The following is a 19,197-nucleotide window of genomic DNA, read 5'->3' on the forward strand; positions in this document are numbered from 1 at the left end:
GTTTGTACAAATGGCTCTGAGCTCATACAGGCAAATATAACAACTCCTGCTGTCATCTAAGGTTACAAAAAGACCTATTTATTTTCCCACCTTACTGCTCTCTGTAGAGGAAACAAATTAAAGATTGCCATTAGATCACATATCACTTTTCTGTTTAGTCATATGGAAGGGTGACTGTATGTTTACATTTCAACCATCTACCGCAAGGCAAGTCCACCTATCTTGGTGCCTTATCCAGGGTGACTCCACGGTTTGAGTTTTTTAATAAAGTGAAAAATTAGTCCTTCTTCCCGGTCTGGTAGTTAAATGCAGAAAAAACCCTGAAATCCAACTAATCCAACTTTGACCGGATTTTATTTTTGATATATTTGATCTTGATAAGAAAGCAGCAAATGACAACAAACTGATAATAGTAATTTTAGTCAATATAAAGTAGCAGAGGCTGTCTTAGACTCAAGAAAATTTATGTGCAACCTCCCATACTTTAGGAATGAGATATGTCCTCCACATGGAGAATTTGTATTTAGTTCTGCCTAAGTTTTACCAAAGATATCTCCTACCCTATGCCTTGTACTATTCTTATGAAGGTAGAAAGGAAGATTACAGTTTCTACAGTAGTTTCCATAGCTGTTCAGGCAAAGAGGTTAAAAACAACTTTTTTTGTCTAACTGTGTACTATAACCAGAAAATGAAACCACTCAAGAAGCTCATCCCTAAAGCATTCCCTAAGCATTTTACTTATTGTATTTCTCAATCCACAACCGATATAACCAGATACAAAGCTGTGTCCTAATTTAAATCTTTGAGTTACCTATGACTCATAGTATTTGCTGTGGATAGTTGCTAAAGGATAGTTTCAGATCATCTGGGATTATCATAGTTCTTGGTTGCACCAATGGAAGAAAGTCCCATGTAGAACAATGCCCCAAACTGCATTCTAATTTAAAGAAATAACGTACTGCCTTAGCAAACTCAGGTTGTATTTAATATGAGTCATTAATAAATCATTTTCTGCTTTCTCCTTTCTCTTGTTAAATTTATTCCTAAGTAGTTTACTTTTTTGATGCTTTTATAAATGGAATTGTTTTCTTAATTTCAGTTTTGGATTGTCCACTGTGAATATCTAGGAATCAAATTATTTTCTGTGTATTGATCTTGTGTCTTGTGACTCTGCTGTACTCATTTATTAGCTCTAGCAGATTTTTTATGGATCCCTTAGGACTTTCTATATATAAAATCACATCATCTGCAAATAGAGTTTTATGTTTTCCTTTCTAATCAGGATACCTTTAATTTCTTTTTCTTGCCTTAACTGTCCTGACTAGAACGTACAGTACAATGGTGAACAGCAGTGGCAAGAGCACACATCCTGGTCTTGTCCCTGGTCTTAGGGGAAAATATCCAGTCTTTCCTCACTAAGTCCGTTGTTAGCTGTGGGTTTTTTGTAGACACCCTATATCAAGTTGAGGAAGTCCCTTCTATTTTTAGGAGTCTTTTTATACTTTCCCAGTATCTCCACTCAACCCCCTGCAGAGAATGGAGGGGTCTCAGTGACAACAGCAGACAGACAGCCCCTCCTCTCCCCAGTCCCCGCCCCAGAAGGAAGGGGAGCTGTTACTGCACATAGTGAGACAAGGGTATTTCACGCTCATTTTCTATCATTTCCCACCAGGGTCTGTGAGCCCCGGTTTCGACAATGGTAGGGAAGGGCCCTTGGGCACTTTTGTGTCTGAGGCCCTTCCTTTGGGCATCTGCAGGAATGGTAAAACCACGGTGTGTGCTTCCACTTGGGGCAGGTTTGGGCAAGAGTAAAGGTCAGAAAGGAGGTCTTGAGAAAGAGAACATGTGACAAGGTCCCAAGTGAGCCAGCTGGCCAGGGCCCGCTTAGGCCTGGCGTCAGGGCATTCTAAATGTGGACACAGTGATTCCAGGAATGAGACCAGGAGAAATTCCAATCCCAGCTTCTCAGATCCCAGTCAATGCTAATATTGAACACTGTGATCCTAATTATGCAGAACATGAACAGAGGTCGGAACATCCAGGTACACCTTTGATGGTAGCTTCAGTTAAATTTCCAAATCCCGCATGACAAGCCAGAGAAGTGCTTGCTGGTTGGAAGCAGTTTTGCCATGAACTCATCAAAGGAGCCTCTCTCATGTCTCTCACGTCTCTCTCACGTGTACATCTAGCCCCACCTTCCTCCCCGAGTCAAAGGAGAATCACAGGCTATTGGAATTGGAGAGACTCTTCCCAAACCCTAACCTAACCGTTTAGCTAAATTAACCTTCCACTCAGCCTGGTGCTCGCTCTGAAGGCCCCTAACCCTACCCCCTAAACTGACCCAAGTCCTAGCTCCAACATGTACAGCACCCCCCAAAACACGCCTCTTTCTTCAGCAGCTCTGATGGCAGAGCTACGTAATTGTGGAGCCCACATCCCTCCGATAGCCTTTCTTTTCCTAAAACTCCCCCCACCCACCATCCCCCCCCACCAGTTACAAACGACCCCTATAGCCAGGAAGAACCAGAGAACCTCTCCCCAACTCCACCACCACTGTGGTCGTGTCTGAATTTACGACAAACCCCAAGATGAAGCTGCTTGTTTCATGGCTGTGATGCTGGAGTGTTGTGCTGGAGACATGGTAAGGGGGAGAAGAGGCTCCACAGCCTCCGGCACCTCTGTAAGGCGCAGTTACCCGACGAGCCCAAAGCAGCATGGCTCGTCTCGCCTCTTCCCCTCTGGTCCAAGCTGCCTTGGTTCATTTATCATTTGGTTTGTTGTAAATGGGGAGATTTACCATATCGTGTCAGGAGACGGTGTGCCCAGGACCAGCAGCTGCTCATCTGCAGTCCTTCCTGCAAAGCCCCGTCATGGTCTCTCTGCTGGGCTTTGGTGGGGAAGGGGTAGAGCTGTGCCCTGGGGATGCTCACGCCCATGTCTGCCATCCTCCACGACTACTGTTTTCATTTCTCGACACGTGGAGCACAGCTGCTTGTTTCTGATCAGCGTGGGGTCTCTCCGGTTCCTCCCGGCCTGTGCGGAGAGAGAGAGACAGAGAGGTGAGGAAATGGTGGGGAATCTGGGGCAGCAAAGAAGTGGGTAAGGGGTGGAGGGGTGAGAGAAGTAACCGTTATTTCTTCCATGAAACAGAGATGGACACTTCGGTCTCAGCCCCATCTCGGTGGATATGAAACCCAGGCTTGTCTGTGGCTGGTAAATTCAGAGAGGGTTTAGGCAGGAGGGGTTGACCCACAGACTAAATGGTGACCTCGGGCCCCTGCGTGCAGTGGAACAGGAATAAGACAGCTGGCAGCGGGGATGGGGCTGGGGGTTGAAATCCAGCTAGGTCCCTCTTTCCAACCCGAGCACGCAGTCTGAGGGGCTGCGCTCTCTCGTGGGTGACACACTTCCTACATTTCATACAAAAGTTCCACCATCTGGACTAGTTGAAGACCTCTGACGGCCTGAGAAAAATGAATAGGAGACTTCTGCAAACCTCCCTTCTCTGGTCCCTCTGAAATCCGGCCCTCTTTTCTCACGCCTTCACTTTGGCCTGACATCAGCTCTCAAGCCTGCACTGCCCAGCACCACGTGGCCCTTCTGCACCTCCCCGGAGCCGCCCATCAAGCCCTAGGCAGAACTGGAGCTGGTGTGTGGGTCCTGAGCCCGCTCCCTCCCCTAGAGGAGGGAGGCACAGAAACAACCAGTGCAGGGAGAGTGGGGCACCCCTTCTGCTCACTGGAACCCCTGCTTCCTTTCTGACTCCACTTCTGCCAAAGGGTGGAAGAGTGGGCTTCAGGGCATTTCCACCTGAAACACAGGCTTCTCATTCGCATGACTGATGACAGCTTGGTAAGGGAGCAAATGGCAGCTTGAGGTTAACATTCCGTCTGGGGATTCTCTTACCCTTCCCCATCCACACTGACACCAGAGTCGTGAGATAGGTTCTCAGGAAGCATAGAATTCAGGGGAGAGGAGGGCCCACAGGGACAAGCCGTCACTAGGAACTGAAGTCTCCTCTTTCATGAGGTCGAGTTGGTGACCTAGCACTGCAGGTGTGCACGCCTGTGCCCTGATCTGCTCCTGGGCTGCCCTGTGGGGTGTGTGCAACAGGAAAGGAGGAATATACCTGTGCAGCGTGGGGAGTGAGTGCCTGGGCTGTGCTCCTAAGGTGACTTTTGCTGGATTGTCTCGTAAGAGACACATGGCGCTTGGGTGCGGCATTATTGGGGATCGAGGACTGTAAACGATGTACCACGTTGGATTCTTTTGACAAATATTTAAAATACATTTCATATGTACAGGCCATTTTCAAAGAATCAACTCAGTATCCCCACACTGTGGGCTGGCACGGGAAAGCATGAGTGGGAACGGCTAGATTTATCATTCAGCAACAAACCTTCTTTGTGAGGCCACCACGTAGAGGGCGCTGTGATGGAGTCACAAAGGTGAATAAGAAGGTTTCTGGCCCAAAGGAAGGCCAGGGAAGAATGCAGACTTATGTATTTGTCCATTTGCTACGTACTGGGGACACCAAGATAAAGAAGACACAGCTTCTGACTGCAAGCTGCTCACCACCCAGCAGCCTGGGTACCAAGAGGTGTGCTGGTGTTGAAGGGCAGAAATATACTGAGGCCACAGGGGAGTGGAAGGGAGGCGCTGAGCTCATCTGGTGGGAGTGGGGCATCAAGGAAAGGGTCTGAGGAAGGTTGAAAGAACAGGTGGTGCTCAGGTAGGTGTTGGAGGTGGTGAGCAAGGAGGGGGGTGGCATTCCAACCTAGGAACACTGTGCAACAGCATGGAAGAAAGACCTGGCCAACCCGCTTCAGGTAAGTGAGGACAGCCTGGAATGGCCAGTTGTCTGTGGGAGGAGGGAGGAGGGAGGAGGGAGGCTGGAGAGGACCCCCACCCCCACCCCACCCACCATCAAGCCCATCAAGCCCCCCTTCCCACCCCCCGGGGATGACTCCTTTACTCTTCTGGGCCGATTCAACCTCCTACCTTATCTTCCTTGTACCCTGGGGGTGGGATCTCCTGGGGCCCAGGCTTTTCCCACTGTCCCTCACATCTTTCAGTTCTGAGACTAAGACACTGGTCTGAAATTGCGATTCAAGGCTGGATGTGCCAGGTATCACTGAAGAAGCAAGGATGCTTCTGGGCCTTCAGCAAAGAGAGCGACTGCATCCCACGTGAGGAATCAGGAATGGCTTCTGGAAGTGGCATCTTTGCTTGGCCTGAAAGGATGAGGAAGGCCTGGATGCTGGAGGTGGGGTGGAATGTTCTCAGGCAGGTTTGGTTTTAGTCGAGTTAGAAGCGGATGCTTGTCTTTCCTGCAGTTGGTTCTGCCATCTCTTCCGGACTTCTGGTTTCTGCATAAGAATACACCAGACCCGACAGGGACTGGAATCACGGGGTTCATGGCAAACCAAGCAACAGACACGCATGGAGCACGGCAGGAGCTTGCTAGGTGAATGACAGCTGAAACTGTGACTCCAGAGTCCCCCACCACGGACTTCCCTGGTGGCGCAGTGGTTGAGAGTCCGCCTGCCGATGCAGGGGACGCGGGTTCATGCCCTGGTCTGGGAAGATCCCACATGCCGCGGAGCGGCTGGGCCCGTGAGCCATGGCCGCTGAGCCTGCGCGTCCAGAGCCTGTGCTCTGCAACGGAAGAGGCCACAACAGTGAGAGGCCCGCGTACCGCAAAAAAAAAACCACAAGGTGCCCCACCACGATGACTGTCATCCTTTGGAATCTGAGGGAAAAAATGCCATATATGTTGCCCTATCTGGCCTTGTTAACTCCTTACCCTTTATGATATAGCTTAGATGTTTCTTTCTCAGAAAATCTTTCTCCTGACCCCCTTACCTGGGTGTCTGCCTCTCGGGTTCCATCACAGATTTGGTATAACTCTTGTTGCAATTTGTACTGTTATCCTTTTTTTTTTTAATGTGTTTGTTTCCTCCTCCAGGCTGAGAGTTCTTTAAGAGCAAGAACGTATCTCACACGTCTTTGGATGTATAAGAGGCTGACTTCCAGTTTTCTCACCACCGGGAACTCTTTTTATTATTTCTTTCCGCTGGACTCAAGTTTTCAAAGCTCGTGATCACCACAGGAACTACCCTGCGTACTCCTAAGTCCTTCTCCTGTTTATGTTGATCAAACATGTATAACAACAAGTACAAGTTTCCAAGGGAAGTACTGATGAACACCACTGACCCGAAATAGGACAGGAATCTAGAAGCCGTCTCGGAATCGGCACACAGTAGGCATTCAACACATGTTGGCTGAATGAATGAATCAGTGTAAGCGTTTTAAGCTCTCAGGTATAAACAGAGACATGACCAGCATACATGTATGTCCATAAGTCCCTACAAGACACACATGTGTGAAGATCACTATTATAACAGCACTGTGCTCAGGGAAACATTACAGGACATTTGTGTGCAACAAATTCATCTGTACCAAATTCTTAGGAAACGCAGAGGCTGGAAGCAAATTGCTCGGCTCCAGACCTGGCGCTGAGAGACTTGGCCGTGGTCAGTCACAGATACGCCCCGGGCCTCCCATCCCCCTGGTGCTGCTGGTTTCTGCAGCCAATAGGCCAGAGGCCAACTCTAATCCTGCCCACGCTGTCTATGTAGAGAAGAAAAAGTCTTTGATGTGTGGCTTCAGTCACCTCTGCCAGGAAAGTGGCAGTGACTCCGCCTGAGACTCGCTGTCAGCCAAAGCCTCATCCCTGAGAAGAGCCACTGTATCCCTCCTCACTTGGAGAGGCGGGCAAGGGCCCTGGGGCTGTCTGTGCAATGTGTTTGTTAGGCAGCCGTGATGGGCAATCCTGCCTGGCCTGTCTACAAAGCAGCCGACACAGACAGCTTGGGATTCTGTGTTCTCCCTGGGCCTCAGCTTCCTTCCTCAGCCCTGAAACCAAGGCCTTTTCCTTCCTCAGCACGTCCTTCTCACTCCCGGTTTCCCTCGGGCCCGCTCAGCACACTAGCAGGAAGGGAGAGTGAACTGACCGGTGGTTCTGAGCACAGGCCCCCCAGCTGTATCATCTGTACAGTCAGAGCCACCAAGAAAGGAGGCTCGGAAATGTTCACGGGGTTCTCGTTTCCCGAGCAGCTGTCCCCAGGAGGGCAGGTGGCAGTGTGACAGGACAGCCAGGACAAGGCATGACGCAGAGCTCAGCTGGGCCCCAGAGGCCGAAGCCTGCTCTTCAGACTTCACACCTGGAAACACCTTCGTATCTGAGCTCAGTGTCTGCTCAGGTGCCTAAGCTCCGGCTCGTGGCCCAAGTCCTTGGCCTCCTTGAATCTTTGGGAAAGAAACAGAATTGTTTCTCCCTCTCCCTCCCTCTTCCTCTCCTCTGTCTCTGTCTCTCTCTCTCTCACACACACACCTGTCCACATAACAAAAACTGAAAAATGGAAGCACCAGATGGCAATTTTAAAAATAGGACCACAAGCATGAGTCGAGGGGCACCAGCAAATGTGCCTCTGATCTCGCCCAAGGCCTCCACTCCTTTCCTCCTTCCCTCTCCTGCCTTAACTGGGAGGCACCTCATCAGTCACCTACTTCAACTCTTTCCTTGAACACAGTGAGGAAACTGGCCCAGAAAGGTCCAGCAGCACATACATTTAGTTTCCATCAGCCAGAAAGTTCTTTGGATAAAGGGTCAAAGAAAGACTACCTTTTCTCAGGAAGAGAGTGGACTCTTAGGGTCCATATCAGGACATAATGATTCCTGTATCCCTTAGGATCCAAAAAGTAGTGGTCAGAGAACTATTTTCAATATTCAAACAAAGAAAACCCTATCATAATTACACATTTTCCTGCTCTCTGACAATACCAAGCATCTCAATTAAAGAACAAAGCTGAACACAGTTTTAAAAATACTCTTACTGGGCTTCCCTGGTGGCGCAGTGGTTGAGAGTCCGCCTGCCGATGCTAGGGGACGTGGGTTCGTGCCGCTGTCCGGGAGGATCCCACATGCCATGGAGTGGCGGGGCCGCGGTGAGTCATGGCCGCTGAGCCTGCGCGTCCAGAGCCTGTGCTCCGCAGCAGGAGAGGCTGCAACAGTGAGAGGCCCGCGTACCGCAAAAAAAAAAAAAAAAAAAAAAAAATACTCTTACTGTTCACTAGGAAAAATTTCAAACATACACGAAATGGTCGACAGCCATGTACTTCCCATCCAGACTTGTTAAACTTGGTTTTTATTTCATTATTTATATCATTATTTACACTTAGATCATTATTTCAGATCAGTGGTATTCATCAGTACTTCCCTTTAAACGTTGTACTTGTTGTATGTGTTTCATCAACAGGAGAAGGGATGGGGAGTATATGAGGATGTTTCCCTGGTGGTCATGAATTTTCAAAAACTGAGAGTCAATGAGAGAAAAATAATAGAGTTCTCAGTGGTGAGAAAACCAGAAGTCGCCTCCTATATGTGTTCCCAGCCACATCTCCACTGTACAGTGTTGTCACCCAGGGCTTTTTGTCACAGGTCTGCCCAAAGCAACATAAACAATGCCCTCCTCTTTCCCCTGACTCGTTAAGACTGGAACAACATAGCCAGTCAAGGAGAGTAGCCGGGGCTGGGGGCAGGAATGGAGGGAGTGGGGGGCACTTTATTCTCCTCGAAGAATTGGTCACAGCCAACCCTGCAAGCAGGCAAAGGGGCTCCAGGGGCTCCCGCTGCAGTTCCCCGATCAGCCCCACGTCGGCTCTGCCTGTCCGTGAGCTCTAAGTCACCTCCTGACCTCAAGTATCCAATTATCACGGTTCGCTTTCTTTTTTCACGGCATCGGGAGGAGTCCTTTGTCAAGGCCTGGAAAACGCAGGTGAAAGCCCTGCCTAGTAAAGAAGCTGCTCCACAGGTGTTTAAATGCGGACGTGTTTAGGCCTCATTTCTCTGTCTGCATTTTCTGTTTTTCTTATTTGGTAGCTCCGACTCTCCTCTTCTGTTTCCTTTTTGGTGTCTGTTGTCCCCTGACCTCTCTATGTGTCTCTGGCTTCTGCTGTCTTGATGTTTGTCTCCCTCTCCCTGTCTTTCTGTCTCTGAGCCTCTGTTTCTTCTCTGTCTCTCTGGCTGCTCACTAAGGCATCGTGCTCCAGTCACACAGAGACTCGCCCCTGCCCTGGGAGGGCTCCTGGGCAGGACAGAAAGGCCATTTGGAATGTGGATGTTCGAAGTTCTGCCTTTTGACCTGTGATGGTGAGGAGGACAGGCGCCAGGTGGCAGGACCTTTGCACCTGTGCCCTGGGGCCTGGACCTCTAGTTGGCTGCGGGGCTACCACAGCTTCCTGACAGGTCCCTGATTTGGAGGAGCAGAAAGAGATAAGAGATAGTGCATTCCACTCCCACAAGGTACAGCACAGTTTCTCTCTAGAAAGGAGCAGCGCACACATGCAGGCCTCAAGCTCGCAGCCGACTCTGGGGGCTGGATTCAGATCTGAGGAGGTCTGTGTGGCAGGCAAGGATCTGATGTGAGGTAGCTGCCAGGTGCCCCAACGGAACAGGGATCCCAGGTCCCTATGAAGGGTGGCAGAATATGCCTCCCCCAAATCTGCCACTTTGGCCTCAGCATCATTTTGAGCTAAGACACTTGGAAAAAACAGCAGGTGCAAGAAGGGTGCTCTGACCCTCCTCCTTTTCTTCTGAAAATCAGGAGAAAAAACCCCAAATAGGAGATGTCCTAACACCAGGAGGAAACCATCATTCTTATCTTCAAGGACAAGAAGTTGAAGCCAAGAGAATTCTGTACAAACAGACCTTTTCAAAATAATTCTTATCCTCCTTTAGCCTCCCCACAGTTTAGTTACTTTTCCACACTTGCCCCTCTTTTTTTAACCTACTATAAAAACATTCAGGTTTTGCCACTTTGGGTCTTCATTTCCTTATAAAGGGTCCTGTGTCACATAAAACTTCTAGTAAATAAATTTACATGCTTTTCTCCTGTTACTCTGTCAATTTAATTCTCAGGCCCAGCCCCAAACCCTAAGACAGCAAAGGTACAGTAAACTTTTGTCTCCCCTACGCCTGTTAGCCCTTCCAATCAGCAAGAGCAACTCTCTCTCTCTCTCTCCTTCTCTGGTGGAGGGTCAGCCCTCGACAGGGTGATGGTGAGGGTTAGGGGTTCATGAGGTACCTGAGTCTCCTGTCCCAGTAGGAGCGACGGACTTGCGACCTCCTGGGTCCGCCTAGAGACCATTCCCCGCGGGCCCAGCCTATTGGCCAGGCCGCGGAAGCTGTTGCTCTTGGCTTCCATCTAGTGGCCGCATGTGAGTATTGCAGCCGTGAAATTCTAAGCTCTGCTGAAGTGGGTGCCTCTCGCTCGACCCGCTCATTAGAGACGCTTTCCTCCCCGGCCTCAGAACCTCAGTGCCCAGGATGGCACGGTGTACTGAGACCCAGAACAGACCCGGACGAGGAGGCGCTCGGTAGCAGGGGAGAGCCTATCTCAGTAAGAAGTTCAGAGACGAGTGACTAGTAGGCTTCTTGCTGGCTCTGCAGCAACAGAGGGGTCAGCCCTGTCTCCGCCCAGGCCCCTCGGTGCCTTTCTTACCTACTTGCCCGTTCAGTCTAGGGTGTTAGGGGGATTCGTGCTTGACTCTCAAGCACAGCCCTGACCCACTTCTGTGCTTGTGAACCGGGAACGTTCGCACGTCCCCTCTGCGCCCGGGCGGGGTCCACCCCTCTCCTTAGGTCCCTCCCACTTCAGCCAGTGCTCCTGCCGGCCTGATTCCTTGATGTTCTGCCCGCCCGCTGTCTCCCTGTCTTTGCTCCCCCGGCTGTTCCTCCGCTTGTGGAAAGAATATCTTCCAGACCCAGTGCAGATGCCGCTTCCTCTTGAATCATTCCCTCGCCCCATCTCCGCTCGCCCCGCCCCCAGCCCGCAGGTGACCTTTCCTCCCACCTCCTCTCGCCAGTACTTTGCCCCTCTCTCTCTTATTCCGCGGTTGCGTACCTGGCCGTCCGCCCACTCATTTGTGTGGGTGGCATCTGACTTATTCTGTATCTGCGTTCAGCCCAGCGACACGAGGACTCTGTAACCGTTTATCCCCTGACACGGGAGCTCGTCCCCACCGCGGCTCACCCTTGGCTCTGGCTGCGAGTGGGCAATGCGCCGGCTGCTCTCGGAACGCCGCTTCGCGCGCTGCCTTCAGTGGCCCTGGCTGTGACTTGTGATCTTTCGGGTGGAGAAACTGCTCTCATCCCCGAGAGTCCTCTGTCTGCCTCCACCTGGGGCAGATGCTCGCTGCACAAACACCCCTGATGTGGGTACCGCCCCCCCCCCCCCCGGCCCCTGGAGCGCAGCGTCCCGGAGTGTCACTCGGCAGCCAGTCGTGGCAGGTTTCCGTGAGGTGAAGGGGAGATCACGAGCTCTTAACGCGAAATTCCATGGGTTTAGGGCGTTGTAGGTGGGAGACAGAGGGGTTCATGGTGGGTGGGGTAGGGGGTTAGAGACTGCAGAAAAGGGTTCGTTCTGGACACAGGCTAGAAGCAGTCTCTGAAGGTCTCAGGGAAGATCCCTCAATATGAATTTTTGGGGGGTCTCTGTTAAACACTGACGATGATCCAGACTCAGGGCTGTGTTAAGGAGATAGGAAATGACTCTGTATCCAAATTTTCTGTCATTCTAGAACTAGCTATGGTGTTTTCTTCCTTTTTCTTAATTTTTATTTTGGCTGCACTGGGTCTTCGTCACGCTGCGTGGGCTCCAGAGTGCGAGCTCAGTAGTTGCAGTGCATGGGCTTAGTTGCCTGCAGCGGCATGTGGGATCTTAGCTCCCCGACCAGGGCTCAAACCCACGTCCCCTGCATTGGAAGGCGGATTCCCAACCACTGGACCACCAGGAAAGTCCCAGGTTTCTTTTCAATTAAAAAACAAAATTGAGTACCTTAGATAAGACATCTGGAACTTGGAACAAAATTGGCAAATTCATAGCCTTCTTGGATGAAACCAGAAAAGTGGCAGAGGAATGAGGATATCTGAGGAATCAAAACAAGAGCAAGTTAGAACCGTAGTCGCTGGTTTGAAGAACCAGGCTCTTGGCTGTTTCAGAGAGGACCCTAGGGACACCCAAGGAGTTGCTCCCCACTCCGATCCTGGAGGGCCCAGGTCATTTTGGAGCTGCCACAAGATTTTCCCTCTTTAGTCACTCTGGCTTCTCTGTCCCTTTGGTTTTGAACTAACCAATGCCAGTTCTAGATTGTCAGAGACAGTGTGCAAACAAGGCAAGAAAATAATTGTTCAGAAAAGCAGATGGATATTTAATTGATATTTAACAAAAGCAGTCCTCTCCTGCCTGCCCTGCTTTCTCAGTTTCTGTCTCTGCAACCTGAAACAATCCATCCATTTCCTCCCATGAAACATCTCCTTCCAACTACACTTTTCCTCTGGAACACTCTTTCCAGGCAGAAGGTGAGGCAGAGATGCTGCAGAGATAACATCAGTTCTCTTCCCAGGGTGACCCGCCCTGCTGGCTGCTGTAGTGCATTTTATTACAGCGTAAGGAGCCAGGGTGTGCAGGGGGCCTGAGCATTGTAAACAGCCTGTGTGTACAGCCCTGTGCCTGGCCCGGCCTCCCTAGAAATGGAAACTCACTCGGAACGCTGGTAGTTCTGCCAACAACACCTCTCCTCTCTTATGAGGAAAGATTTCACTGTCCCTTGTTCATTTATAACAAAGGCATGAGCAGGGAGTTTGGTGTCCATGAGGCATTTATTGTTTTATTTCTCCCACCATTTTCCTGGGCCCTGGGAGAGTGGGGAGGCAGGTCTGACCCAGGTCTGACTTCACTGCCTTTGTCTTTGATATGTGAACAGTTGGCCTTGGACTTGACACCCAACTGCTGACCAGGAGAGACCAGAGGTCACTTTGAAACTGCTTCAGCACACAACAATCTCAAACAAACAGGACCTGGTGTGACCTGAGGGCTTTTGAGACTGATGATGGGTGTGGCTCAGCACAGTCAGGCCAACCTGAGAGAGACCTCCTGGAAGGAAGTGGTCTGTAGGCAGTGATCTTCAGACCCAGGTCTCACCTCCTCCAAGCCTGTAGGTGTGTTTCCAGAGCTCACAATTAGGGGTGCTCTGAGCACATTTCGCTAAATGTTCCTTTCTCTTTTTCAGACTGTTCTGTGTTGGAATTGCCTGTCCAAAGCTAGGTAATACTTAAAGCACATTCAGAACTTTCTAACCAAGTTCTCAAAAAAGGGTTTTGCCGAAAATAAACAGCTTGGAACTCAGAGCTTTGGCCACATGAAGAGTTTCCAATCCTTAGGAACTGTTGATACTTAAAGCATCCTTCCAAAAGACTTTCCATTTCTATCTTGTCCTTCTGAAAGCTCAGGGCACCTCACAGGTGCTGTCCAGTCGTCTTAGAATTCTTGCGAGGTAGATAAGCACCATGTCTCTTAACAAGAGTTGAGATTGCTGCCCAAATCCTCCCAGTACAGACATGAGTAGAGCTTCAGCAGACCATGTGAGGTAATTTCTCCTTGCAACTAGCTCAAGCATGTCTGGCTGCAGGAAAAACTACTCTTTCCCTTCTCAGCTGGCCGTCCCCTCTGACACTCGGGGGTCTGGCTGTGAAAGCGAGCAAGTTCTGAGGGTGATCAGTTGTGCTCTGGGCCTGCCTTTTTCAAGCCCCCCACCCTGAGTCCCCTCCCCCACCCCCTACCAGAGGTTTGTACAATCAAGGAAAAAGGGAGCTGGGGGTGAGAGAGCCACGCATAGGGATGCTTTGCTCCTGGCTGCAGGGGCAAGTCTAAGGGGCTGGGGTGGGATGGGATAGTGGAGTGTTACCCTATTTCGATGTCAGACACGAGCCATTTCACATGAAAATCCAGATTTCTGCTATTGTTGGAAAACCCAGCAGATCTGGCCACTGGGGTCACATACCTGCAGGCAGTCCCAATCCTGAAGGGAGGTGATCTCCCCTTCACTACAGTTCCCTTTGGCCAGCTCTATTCATTTATGCCGACCATCTGACTACCGTTGTTAGGTGAGTTTGTACCCTGCCTCCAATTAAAAGGTGCTAAATTGTCATTACTCATGGTGATCCTTGAACTGCTAACGACTCTTAATAAGAACTATGTTACCTGTGTTTTTATTTAGTAAATAAGCCTTTGGGTTTATTCAATCTCTGATTGCCTGCTTTATACTAAGACATTAGCTAGAGTTTAGATATATTCAAAGTTACGGAAAAAAAGAAAAACCCAGAATCGAACAACAAACATTTCATAGGTGCTCTGAAAATACACAAAACTGTTTAGCTGCTTACTGAGAATGTGGTGTTTTAAACTGCAGCAGACAAAGCAAAGGTACATGTTATTGAAGTGGGGATGTGGAGGGGATATCCCTCATGGAGAGTCATTTATCCATGGGCAGGAGGGTACGTGACAGTTACCAACAGGAGGAAAGACTGTTTTCAGAGAGCATAATCTTTCTAGCTTTCACACTCACCCTTCCTTTCATCCCCCCTTGGGGTATATCACTACACCTGGGGATCAAAAAGGGGGGAGGAATGAGGAAACCCACTTATTTCAAGTGGCAGCTCCCTACACATGAATTTCCCCAATTTTGAAAAATAGAAACGTGTTCCATAGCAGTTAGTTTGAAAGGGCAGGACTGGTGAGATTGGAGGCGATTGTCTCAAAGTTTAAATATAGGAAGTTGCTACTCTGTAAAGACAGGAATTTATGGTTCTAGACTTTGATGGTTAAAATTTTAAAACTTCAAGCTAAAGCAGGGAGAAAAGATGATGAAGAGGACAGAAGTCTTTTGAAAGGCAGTGTCCATGGGCAAAATTCTCTTGCATTGTTAAGTGGTGGTGGTACAGAGGGAGGTTAATTGAGGTCTTATCTCCTCCAGCCAGGCCAATTCTCAGGGCTCACTTTTGTCTTAGAAACCCTGGCCCTTTCTGGGTTTTGAGCGCCTGACTAATGTCTCTCAACTGATCAGCTGTGCCCCTCAGATGATTGCCCTTAACCCTTAAGAAATCATCTTCCATGAGATCTTGCTTGAAACCTTTGCCCTCAGTGGCTGAGCTATTACCTTTTCGGGAGGCTGAGCACTAATGGCTTGTTTATGAGGCTAGCCTCACTAAACCACGGAATCTTGTCAAATCTTGGAACAGAAACCTGGAAGGAAATGGAAAGAGATCATTTTGCAGGGTTTATTGCACTTGGCTATTTCCATCATTAGGATGATCAAAGTAAGCTGATAGCAGCTACACAGCAGTCAACCCTTTACAAAGCATTTTTATGTTTCATATTTGACCCTGTTGACTCTCCCATTAAGTAGCCAAGAGGAAATAGTGTTATCTCCATTTTACAGATGAAGAAATCAAAGCTTAGACAGTGTGATTTGCTGAGTCACACAGCTAGTGAGTGGATTTAGGTTTTCTGACTTTTGTGTCCACTACATCTTGTATTCTACTATATCCCTTTGCTTCTTCATTACTCCCATCTGTTCATGCATCTGCTTGTATTTCCATGACCTCAGCTGAACATTAGCACCTATTCAAAGTGTCTGGCTGTTTTCAGTCATGGGGCCCTCCACCCTCATCCCTTCTAGGAGGCAGAGGAAAGAACTGCACTTTGAAGCTATAGACAATTGGATATTAATCTTGGTTAATCCACTTCCCAACTGTATGGCCTTGGAAAAATCACAACCTCTCTGAGCTTCAGTTTTGTCTTCCATGAGAAGAGGACGATATCATCACTTTACAGGTCAATGCACAAGACAGAAACCTTCATGAGGCGAGGGATTTTTGTCTGTTCTCTTCACTGCTGTTACCACTAGCACCTAAAACAGTGCTTGGTACCTGTAGATATTTAGTGAATATGTGTCCAGTGGATGCACGGATGCATGGGAAGTCCCCAGCTGAGGGCCTGAGTTCATAATAGGAGCTCCATCAAAGTAGCCGTTATAATCTCTCTTCTCTCAGCCCAGCCTCTCTCCCTTGCCCTTCGGACGCTACGTCTCAGTCTCCCCGTTGAGCAGCCGCTTTCCTGGCTCACAGCGTTCTTTCCGGGATAGAAGCCGGAAGTTCCTCTGAGCGGCCAGGAGGGAGCAGCAGCGGCCGCGAAGGCCGAGGAAGGGCGCTCTAACCGCGGAGGTTGTGGCAGCCCCGGAAATGCTCGGCCGCCGACCCGACCCCGGCGCCCCGGATGGGGAAGGAGGCGGGCGGCCGCTCTCCCGCTGCCGCGCACCCCTTCGCACTCGCGGGCAGGTGGGTTCCGAGTGGGAGTCAGTGTGTCCGGGCCTCCTCCGCCATCCCCCGCAGGCCCGAGGCCGGGTGAGGGGCGGCGGCGGGCGGGGGAGGCCCGGGAGGGGGAGTAGGGCGCCCGCGGGGACGCCCTACCCTGCCCCACCCCCGCCCCCTCCCCCGCCCTGCGGGCGGGCGTTGCCCTTTTCGGCGCCTCTGACCCTCCAGTCCCCGTGGTGGCCGTGAGATCCCCGGGCTGGATTCCCTGCTGCAGTGAGGGGGGCTCTCAGGGTGTCTGGCTTGTGATGCAAAACCTATCGTGCTCTCTATGGAAGAAATTAGGTCGGGCAATAAGAATTTTCCTCGCAGACTTGCTGGATGAACTTGGTATTTCTGACTCATAGTTTTCCCATTGTGAAAAGCGTATCATTATCTTTGATCCTCCCGAGTTTCGGCGTTAATAAGTAGGATGATAGCTCTTTAAAGGATGTTAAGCTCAGTTAACGGATTAAGAATCTTGAGTCCTTGGTTTTGGTTAAATAAACCATAAAGCACATATCTTTCTGTATTGTGAGGTTTACTTTTGTCTTTAGACCGGTAACTTTTTTGTTTTTATTTTAAGTAACAGATGCCTTTGAGAACCCAATAAAAGCTTGGAACCTAATCCTAGAAATTTGCATAAATTACAACTACAAGTATGCATTGACAGGGTTTTTGAACGGTCTGAAGCCCATCTATAGACCTCAAGGATATGTGAACTCCTGAGTTAAGAACTGGTTTAGAGGCACAGGCTTTGGGGCAGAATTTTCATTGAAATCTGGATCCACTATTTACCACTGTTAACTTGGGCTAAAGTTACCTAAGCACTTTGAGTCTCAGCTTTTTTACTAGTTACAGTGAGGTTGATACTAATTTGCAAGGTTGTGGAGATTAACTGAAAGAAGCTACGTAACACGCTTAGCACATAGAGAGCACTCCATAAGTGATGGCTGACAAGGGATTATAATGTAAAATCTGAAATGAAATTTTAATATCCATAATTATAAGATGGCCACCGTGTGTATTCTGTTCAGACTGCTAATCAACTTCTAATAAAGCAATAAGTTGGTTTGATTTTAACTCAGTCCTACCCTTGACCTGTCACAACTTTCATAGATTCATAGTCTCTCTTTTTCTAGGAACTTAGCTGTATTGTCCTGCCTCAGAGAACAAACTCATCTACTGTAGGCCTAGCCTGGGTTGCTGCCTTTGAAAGCAAGGGAAAGTCGGTACAATATCACCCACAGCTCAGCATGGAATTTCCAGAGAGATTTTATTTCAAAACTTTATGAAGATCGAGAACCACATGGACTTCTGCAAGGGAGATTGAACTGGCCTGAGTTTGAGCGAAAGGATAATGTGTGCCCAGCCTGTAACTAACACCAAAGAGGCCAGATGGCAGAAGGTCTTGTATGAGCGACAGCCTTTTCCTGATAACTACGTGGATCAGAGTTTCCTGGAAGAGCTCCGGAAGAACATCTATGCCCGGAAATACCAATATTGGGCTGTGGTATTTGAGTCCAGTGTGGTGATACAGCAGCTGTGCAGTGTCTGTGTTTTTGTGGTTATCTGGTGGTATATGGATGAGGGTCTTCTGGCTCCCCATTGGCTTTTTGGGACCGGCCTGGCTTCTTCACTGATTGGCTATGTTTTGTTTGATCTCATTGATGGAGGTGAAGGACGGAAGAAGAGTGGGCGGACCCGGTGGGCTGACTTGAAGAGTGCCCTAGTCTTCATAACTTTCACATACGGCTTTTCGCCGGTGCTGAAGACCCTGACAGAGTCCGTCAGCACTGACACCATCTATGCCATGTCAGTCTTCATGCTGTTAGGCCACCTCATCTTCTTTGACTATGGTGCCAATGGTGCCATTGTATCCAGCACACTGTCCCTGAACATGGCCATCTTTGCTTCTGTCTGCCTTGCCTCACGCCTGCCCCGGTCCCTACATGCCTTCGTCATGGTGACATTTGCCATCCAGATTTTTGCCCTATGGCCCATGTTACAGAAGAAACTGAAGGCATGTACTCCCCACAGCTATGTGGGAGTCACACTGCTTTTTGCATTTTCAGCCTTGGGAGGCCTGCTGTCCATTAGTGCTGTGGGAGCCATACTCTTTGCCCTTCTGCTGGTTTCCATCTCATGTCTCTGCCCTTTCTACCTCATTCGCCTGCAGCTTTTTAAAGAAAACATTCATGGGCCTTGGGATGAGGCTGAAATCAAAGAAGACTTGTCGAGGTTCCTCAGCTGAGATAGGGACCTCCATTCCATTACTGAGACAAGCTGATAGACCAGCCTTCCAACTAGTAGGAGATTTGAAGGCAGAGTTCCATTCTGGAAGTGGCATAATGATGTGGGTGGGAGATCAGAAATCAAAAGAAAAAAATTACCCATAGGCTTGGGCAGTGAAGGTGCTTCTCCTTTCTGTTACTTTGTCGATGAAAAAAGCTTCCCGGGGCCCTCTTGAATTATTGCCTCTCATTATTATTCTCTGTAACAAATGAAATGATGTGGTTTCTATTTATTAAAAAAGTAACACATCCATCAAATTGTCTTATGATTTTTCTGTGAGCAGAAGGCAGATAGAAGGGACATGAAGAGAGAATAAGAGAATGTGTGTGCATATAAAGTCACTTTTACCTTTTTCAGTGAACTAAATGCAGGCTCTGTTATTTATCTACAGCTCAAATCCTAGAACCCTGGATGCTGTGTCCAGTTTTATGGCCTGAGATCACAGAATTGGTCACTTAACCTCGACTCACAGTTTCCACTTAGTTCTTAATGAAGCATGGATGCAACTAGCTACAAGGGGCATATGATGTGTCATAATACACTAGCAAAATGTTGGGGGACTTCAAAGAGGCTGGAGGTCAAATTAGCTGGAGTAATGAGGAAATACTTATTAGAGGAGATGGCACTTGAGCTTAGTCTTAGAGGTCAGG

General features: G+C 49.1%; 2 protein-coding genes across 4 annotated transcripts in view; one reads left to right on the forward strand and one right to left on the reverse strand.

Moving 5' to 3' along the window:
• LOC307178620 (uncharacterized protein C1orf105) overlaps positions 1-15,764 on the reverse strand; it is a gene marked incomplete at its 5' end in the record, with an annotated part of 21,639 nt that extends 5,875 nt beyond the window's left edge. Inside the window, 5 exons of the mRNA XM_079906975.1 lie at positions 830-893; positions 2,959-3,033; positions 11,901-11,991; positions 15,061-15,146; positions 15,759-15,764. Of these exons, the coding sequence (XP_079763101.1) occupies positions 830-893; positions 2,959-3,033; positions 11,901-11,991; positions 15,061-15,146; positions 15,759-15,764 (322 nt within the window). The remainder of the gene's footprint in view (positions 1-829; positions 894-2,958; positions 3,034-11,900; positions 11,992-15,060; positions 15,147-15,758) is intronic.
• On the forward strand, positions 10,260-18,792 carry PIGC (phosphatidylinositol glycan anchor biosynthesis class C). Of its 3 annotated transcripts, none has more exons than XM_079922175.1 (2): positions 10,260-10,281; positions 17,395-18,792. In XM_079922175.1, exon 2 carries the CDS (start codon positions 17,613-17,615, stop codon positions 18,504-18,506), a length of 894 nt encoding a protein of 297 aa, XP_079778301.1. In that variant the 5' UTR covers positions 10,260-10,281; positions 17,395-17,612; the 3' UTR covers positions 18,507-18,792. The 3 variants fall into 3 exon arrangements, with proteins under 3 accessions (XP_079778301.1, XP_079778299.1, XP_079778300.1); XM_079922173.1 differs by lacking the exon at positions 10,260-10,281 and adding an exon at positions 16,018-16,240; XM_079922174.1 differs by lacking the exon at positions 10,260-10,281 and adding an exon at positions 16,514-16,603.
• The last annotated feature ends 405 nt before the right edge of the window (positions 18,793-19,197 follow it).

This window comes from Stenella coeruleoalba (genome assembly GCF_951394435.1).
Source record: "Stenella coeruleoalba genome assembly, chromosome: 1".
NCBI classification, from domain to species: Eukaryota; Metazoa; Chordata; class Mammalia; order Artiodactyla; family Delphinidae; genus Stenella; species Stenella coeruleoalba.